The sequence below is a fragment of the Rana temporaria genome, chromosome 3 (genome assembly GCF_905171775.1).
Source record: "Rana temporaria chromosome 3, aRanTem1.1, whole genome shotgun sequence".
NCBI lineage: Eukaryota > Metazoa > Chordata > Amphibia > Anura > Ranidae > Rana > Rana temporaria.
This window is the reverse complement of record NC_053491.1, coordinates 357,663,415-357,671,044: the sequence shown is the minus strand read 5'-3', so window position 1 is coordinate 357,671,044 and position 7,630 is coordinate 357,663,415. Positions and strand designations below refer to the sequence as shown.

The 7,630-nt window shown below is 47.8% G+C and overlaps 1 protein-coding gene across 1 annotated transcript in view; it reads left to right on the top strand.

Moving 5' to 3' along the window:
* The first annotated feature begins 3,669 nt into the window (after positions 1-3,669).
* Positions 3,670-7,630, top strand: part of ADRA1B (adrenoceptor alpha 1B) — a 67,548-nt gene continuing 63,587 nt past the window's right edge. Inside the window, exon 1 of the mRNA XM_040345232.1 lies at positions 3,670-4,919. Within this exon, the coding sequence (XP_040201166.1) occupies positions 3,971-4,919 (949 nt within the window). The 5' untranslated portion in view covers positions 3,670-3,970. The remainder of the gene's footprint in view (positions 4,920-7,630) is intronic.

The following is a 7,630-nucleotide window of genomic DNA, read 5'->3' as shown; positions in this document are numbered from 1 at the left end:
GCCGCAGCTCAATTCCTATTGGCAGCCACCCGGTCTCCTCTTATTTGGTCTTCAAGAAAATGGCGGTCGGCGGAGACATTGTTGCCCGGCCACGGACCTCTAGCGGCGGCGTCGGCGGTCTTCAAGAATGGCCGCGGACCTTTAGTGGCGGCGGTGAAAAATTGGGGTCCTCGAGTATTTTGCAGGGCCCTACGCAGCTTGCGTAGCAAGCGTATAGGGCGGATCGACTCTGTGTAAGTATAACATGTCTGCTGTTTAAAAGAACAAAAAAAAAACTATACAAGTCCTTTAATGCATTCTATGGATTAGGGTGAAAAACCTTCTGTAGTGCTGCAGCCCCCCCTCCCCCCCCCCTGTTTTACTTACCCGAACGCTGTCATCCTCCATCCAGGGAACAAGCACACCATAGATTGATTGATTGATAGCAGCTCAGCCGGGGGGGGGGGGGCAGGGCTGAGTCCTGCATTCTGTGTGAATGGACACAGATGTAGGACTAGGGAGCGCACTCGCATGGGTGTCCACCAAGGAGAGCGCTTCTTCAGCCTGGACACTAAATGCGGGGGGGAGCCACCAGCACTGCTAATGGACCCCAGAAGAGGAGGATCGGGGCCACTGCAAAACCAACTGTACAGTGGAGGCAAGTATGACATGTTTGTTACTTTAAAAAAAATTAAATAAATACAAGGGTTTACAACCCCTTTAAGGGTCCGTTTACACTAGAATGCAGTGTGGGAAAGTGGCTTCCTGCACCACATTCTAATCACATTGCCTGTGCAATCTGTTGGGGGGGGGGGGTCAGTGCAAAGTGGACGATGCCAACCCAACATCGAGGGACAGTGGAAGGAGGATGGCTGATCCCAGAAAGGTGAGTGCCGGGCGGGGGGGGGGGGCAATCTGGCAGCATTTTACAGGGCACAGTGGCGACAATTCATTGGCACAGTGGCGACAATTGATGGGCACAGTGGCGACAATTGATGGCACAGTGGCTGCGTTTGGCATGGCACAGTGGTGACAATTGATGGGCACAGTGGTGACAATTGATGGTACAGTGGCGACAATTGATGGCACAGTGGTAACAATTGATGGCACAGTGGCTGCTTTTGATGGCATAGCACAGTGGCTGCGTTTGATGACACAGTGGATGCGTTTGGCATGGCACAGTGGTGACAATTGATGGGCACAGTGGCGATAATTGATGGCACAGTGGCTGCATTTGATGGCATGGCACAGTGGCGACAATTGATGGGCACAGTGGCAACAATTGATGGGCACAGTGGCAACAATTGATGGGCACAGTGGCGACAATTGATGGCACAGTGGCTGCGTTTGGCATGGCACAGTGGTGACAATTGATGGGCACAGTGGTGACAATTGATGACACAGTGTCTGCTTTTGATGGCATGGCACAGTGGCTGCGTTTGATGACACAGTGGCTGCATTTGGCATGGCACAGTGGTGACAATTGATGGGCACAGTGGCGATAGATGATGGCACAGTGGCTGCATTTGATGGCATGGCACATTGGCGACAATTGATGGCATGGCACAGTGGCGACAATTGATGGCATGGCACAGTGGCGACAATTGATGGCACAGTGGTGACAATTGATGGCATGGCACAGTGGCGACAATTGATGGGCACAGTAGCAACAATCGATGGGCACAGTGGCTGCATTTGATGGCACAGTGGTGACAATTGATGGGCACAGTGGCTGCTTTTGATTGGCACAGTGGCGACAATTGATGGCACAGTGGTGACAATTGATAGCATGGCACAGTGGCGACAATTGATGGGCACAGTAGAAACAATTGATGGGCACAATGGCTGCATTTGATGGCACAGTAGCGACAATTGATGGGCACAGTGGCTGCTTTTGATGGGCACAGTGGCTGCATTTTATGGGCACAGTGGCGGCAATTGATGGGCACAGTAGCTACGTTTGATGGGCACAGTGAGGCTGCAATTGTTTTGTTGTTTTTTTGTTTGTTTGTGCCCCCCCCCCCCCAAAAAAAAAATTTGAGCACCAGCCGCCACTGCCCCAAACGCAGGACACAAATGCAGTGCGTTTGTCCGCACTGGATCGCATGGTAAAAAAGTGCGTTTTCATGCATGCACTACTTTTAAAAGTGATATACGATTTCAGCCCATTCAAAATGAATAGTGCACAGAACTACATGCGAAGCGCACCGGAACCGCACAGCGTTCAAATGCCGTTTCTAGTGTGAATGGGCTCTAATACAGAAGGTGTGTTACTGGCCAGATCACAAGGTGTAAAGAGAAGGGAAAAAAGACTAAAAAAAAGAAAACAAATTAATACAGCCACTACATCTAATGATTGGTAAGCTGCAATATAATACATTTGTGATTTGGTGTTTAACCACTTAAGGACCCCTTCACGCCGATATACGTTGGCAGAATGGCACGGCTGGGCACATCCACGTACATGTACGTGGCCCTTTAATCTCCCGCGACCCGGTCCGAAGCTCCGTGGCCACGGTACTTGCGGACCCGATCGCCGCTGGAGCTGAAGAACGGGAGAGCTGTATGTAAACACAGCTTCCCCGTTCTTCACTGTGGCGCTGACATCGATCGTGTGTTCCCTAATATAGGGACACACAATCGATGACATCACACCTACAGCCACACCCCCCTACAGTTAGAAACACAGATGAGGTCATACATAACCCCTTCAGCGCTCCCTGTGGTTAACTCCCAAACTGCAACTGTCATTTTCACAATAAACAATGCATTTTAAATGCATTTTTTGCTGTAAAAATGACAATGGTCCCAAAAATGTGTCAAAATTGTCCGAAGTGTCCACCATAATGTCGCAGTCACGAAAAAAAACCGCTGATTTACCATTAGTAGTAAAAAAAAAAAAATTATAAAAATGCAATAAAACTATCCCCTTTTTTGTAAACGCTATAAATTTTGCGCAAACCAACCCATAAACGCTTATTGCGATTTCTTTTTACCAAAAATAGGCAGAAGAATACGTATCGGCCTAAACTTATATATTTTTGGGGATATTTATTATAGCAAAAAGTTAAAAATATTGCATTTTTTTCAAAATTGTCGCTCTATTTTTGTTTATAGCGCAAAAAATAAAAACCGCAGAGGTGATCAAATACCACCAAAAGAAAGCTCTATTTGTGGGGGAAAAAAGACGCCAATTTTGTTTGGGAGCCAAGTCGCACGACCGCGCAATTGTCAGTTAAAGCGACGCAGTGCCGAATCGCAAAAACTGGCCGGGTCCTTTAGCTGCATTTTGGTCCGGGTCTTAAGTGGTTAATAGCACTTTATTAAGCCTTCTATGATTTTGCAAACACCTTACAAGAAACCTTACAACAAATAGTTGTGTGAAGAGTAAGCCTAGGATTACAGTGAAATTACAACTATTAAAAGTGAACAATCAGATGCGACTTTGAGCCAAGGAGGTCAGTTAACCACTTCATTCCTTGCCACCCCAGTAAAGATTTCTGTACCTTTTAATGGGTCCCCTCCGGCGAGAAAAATGATAATTAAAAGTCTCAATCCATACCAAGCCCTGACTGCAGCTGGCAGACAACTGTCAATGCTCGCAGTCACTTTGCTGGGCTTTCTTTTTTTGGACAGCTGCGCCCTCTAGTGTCCGCTCCGATCCCTGCGCTGTCCTCGTGATGTCACTGGTAAGAAAAGCAGCTGCTAAAAGCGCTTTCTCCCGGAGATGGTTAGTGGTAGCAGCATGCCATGCCACTTCCAGAGCAGAGGTCCCGATCTCCTGAGATCACACTTTCACTCTTTGGTCTCAGCATCCTCACGTGATCCGGAGGAGGGCATCATCATCCTCAGGACGCCCAAGAACTGAATTAACTCTACAAAAAAGTTGGGGGTGAGTTTTTCCCTGGGGTACACCAGCTTTGCTAGGACTTCACCATGCTCTAATTATTTCCTGGTGATCACCTGCTCCAGCACCCACCTTGTAGTGCCTATGGATGACCTTTCAAACACAACTGTGGGTGAGAACTATACATTTTCTCCAAATGTCTCCTGGGACAATGGAAGTTCCATAGTCCACAACCAAACGGATGGTAATAGGACTCACCTGCATGTAGACTTAACAAGGGCTATGCTCCTTGGATTCACCTTGGGGGCCTTTATATGCGTGGCCATCGTGGGCAACATCATGGTCATCATCTCGGTGGTGGCCAACAGGCAGTTGAGGATCCCAACCAACTATCTGATAGTCAACTTGGCCATAGCTGACCTTCTCCTGAGCACCACTGTCTTACCTTTCTCCTCAACCCTTGAGATTGTGGATGCTTGGGTATTTGGGAAGATATTCTGTGACATTTGGGCCGCCATGGACGTTCTGTGCTGCACGGCGTCAATTTTCAGCCTTTGCGCCATTTCCATCGACAGGTACATAGGAGTTCGCTACTCTCTTCAGTACCCTACTATAGTGACCAGGAAAAGGGTCTTGCTGGCTTTACTCTGTGTCTGGATATTGTCTATAGTGATCTCCATTGGACCCTTACTGGGATGGAAGCAGCAGACAGCTACTAATGAGTATGTGTGTAATATTACTACAGAGCCTTTTTATGCCATCTTCTCCTCCCTTGGATCCTTCTTCATCCCTCTTGTTGTCATTTTGGTGATGTACTGTAGAGTCTATGTGGTAGCCAAAAGGATCACCAAGAACTTAGAGGCTGGGGTGATGAAAGAGAGGATGGACTCCAAGGAGCTGACCCTGAGGATCCACTGCAGGAATATGAATGATGGCATGCCTAACAGTAAAAACAAAAACCAGCAGACGCGAAGCTCCTTGTCCGTGAGACTCCTTAAATTCTCCAGGGAGAAGAAAGCTGCCAAGACACTAGGGATTGTGGTGGGCTTGTTCATCCTGTGTTGGCTTCCATTCTTCACCTCTCTACCTTTAGGTAAGCATCAAGTATAAAAGACTTGACCTACCCTAAAAAAATAATGTGTATTCTTGTTTGAGGCTAATGCATTAAAGTAGACCTTTGTTTTAGTTTTGGATAGTACGAGAAAGGTTCAGATCCGCTATGAGGACTCGGCGACCTTGGTGGAAAATTCTGCAAGGCAAGGACTTAAAGTGGAGGTTCACCCTATAAAAAATTTCTAACACTACATCCAGCACCGTGCTGCATATAAAATGACACTGACCTTTATTTTTTTTTTGCCGTAGATATAGTTTAGCCGTGGAATTCACCGCGGCTTCCGGGTAGGGAATCCTGCGGGAGTGGGCGTTCCTATTGTCATGCCAATTGATTGACATGCTAAACGACGGCGCACACAGCGCATCACGACTCGGGTAGGCTCGGCTCTATTCGGCGCCTGCACACCGGCGCCGAATAGAGCCGAGCCGACCCAAGCTTCTTTCGGGAAGTCGTGACGCACTGTGTGCGCCGTCGTTTATCATGTCAATCAATTGGCATGACAATAGGAACGCCCACTCCCGCGGGATTCCCTACCCGGAAGCCGTGGTGAATTCCACGGCTAAACGATATCTACGGCAAAAAAAAATAAAGGTCAGTGTCATTTTATATGCAGCACGGTGCTGGATGTAGTGTTAGAAATTTTTTATAGGGTGAACCTCCACTTTAAAGTGTCTCTAAACCTCAGACATTAAATATGAACAAAGCATATCCCTCTATAGTGTGTACTTGTTTTAATTAAGAGCACTAAGGGGTTGGTTTACTAAAACGGGAGAGTGCAAAATGTGGTGCAGCTCTGCAGTCGGATTTGAGGATTTTTTTTCCGGCACTCTCCAGTTTTAGCAAATCAATCCCTAAGGCAGGCCAACCACGGGTTACAGGAAATAAATTCTGCAATGTTGACAGGGGAATCAGCAATTGTCTTCTCCCGGAGGGGAACTCAGAGAAGACAGCCGCTAGCAATAATCCTAAGAGAATCAGGCAGGCTGGTTGTACCCAAGCTGCTCGATCGACTTGGTACATTCATCCTGCCCAGTAACGCTTCAAATCGCGGCTGGTTTCTGCTGAACTGGTCGAAATATGAACTGTGTGTGGCCAGCCTAAGACCCCTTTCACACTGCCGACGCCCATAGCGTCGGTGGTAAAATAGCGGTAAAACGCCGCTATTTTACCGTCGGATTTGCGGCGCATTTGGGCCGCTAGCGGGCGCTTTTAACCCCCGCTAGCGGCCTGAGAAAGGGTTAATACCGCCGGCAATACGCCGTTGTAGCGTGGCGTACCGTACCATTGGGGCTGCCCAATGATTTCAATGGGCAGGAGCGCATTAGCAGCGGTGAGTTCACCGCTGCTAATGCGCTCCAAAGAAGCTACTGGCAGGACTTTTTCTGACGCCCTGCTAACGCAATGCTCCAGTGTGAAAGCCCTCTGGCTTTCACACTGGAGACAATAGAGCAGCAGTTTAAGGGCGGATTGCAGGCGCTATTTTTAACGCTATAGCGCCTGCAAAAACACCCTCAGTGTGAAAGGGGTCTAAGCTTCATTTCTGTCTGCTGCTTGGTTCCTCTATCAGCGTGAATCACTTCTGACAATTTTTCCTGACACCAAAAAAAAAAAAGGTGACGGCAGGAATCTCCAGCTGATTGAGAGCCTCAGCTCTGTGTGCTGTGTGAAAGGGGGGGGGGGTGCCCCTTCAATCCAATCAGCTCTCAGATCTCTCCTCATTGAGCTCTGCAGAGTGTAACTTCAGCTCTCTGCACCCTTTTTCCAGCAGTTTAGGCAAGTTGTGTAAATTCTGGACTTTGAAGGGATGTAGAGAGGAGGACACTGCAAGTAAACAGGTACAACTTATGTAAGAGGATTTGTTTCATCTCTGTGTATCTCATGAGAATAGTCCCTTCACTGGGTATGCGTAAGGGCTTACGACCATTTTAACTTCATAGTTCCCCTCCCTGAAATCTGTATATTAGTATGGATGATCAGCTAGGAGTCATCAATCAGGGTTGTATGTGACTCCTAATAAACTCTTCATAGCAATATATTGAGGGTTTACTTCAAGCGGACCTTCACCCCCTTCAATAACTTTACATAAATATACCCAGCCCCCCAATCCTGTTACACAATATGTACCGCAATTTTTTTTATTTTAAAATACCTTTTTTATGGGACCCAGTTGCACACCTAGACGAGAATGTCGTCATGCAGCTCCCACAGCCTCCTGGGATTCCATGTCACCAATGGCAGGAGGCTTTGGGGCAATCTCCGCCGCACTGCGCACATACCATGCAATCTACTCCAGACACTGCATGCGGCCATCAACAGAGGACAAGCTGCAAGAACTAGTAAAGCAGGCTATAGATTATGCGATTTTCTCGCAGGTGGTTGCAGGAAAAAAACTCCCAATCCCGACTGACTGCATTGATGGGAGAATCCCTCCCGTGGAGCTATTGTGGAGATATTGTGGAGCTATTGTGCCCTCCTGGCTGAGGGGGTTTGGAGGGGAGCCATCCCTGCCAGGACAACACAGTGATTACTACTAGTGGCTATAGCCACTGGCAATAATTGCATAATAAAAATACGACATGCTGGTTGTACCCAAGTTGATTGATGGATCGACTTGGCTACAATCAGCCTGCCCATAGATGGATCGTCACTGCTGAACCGCCCGAGATTTGATCCATATAGCCGGCTTAAGG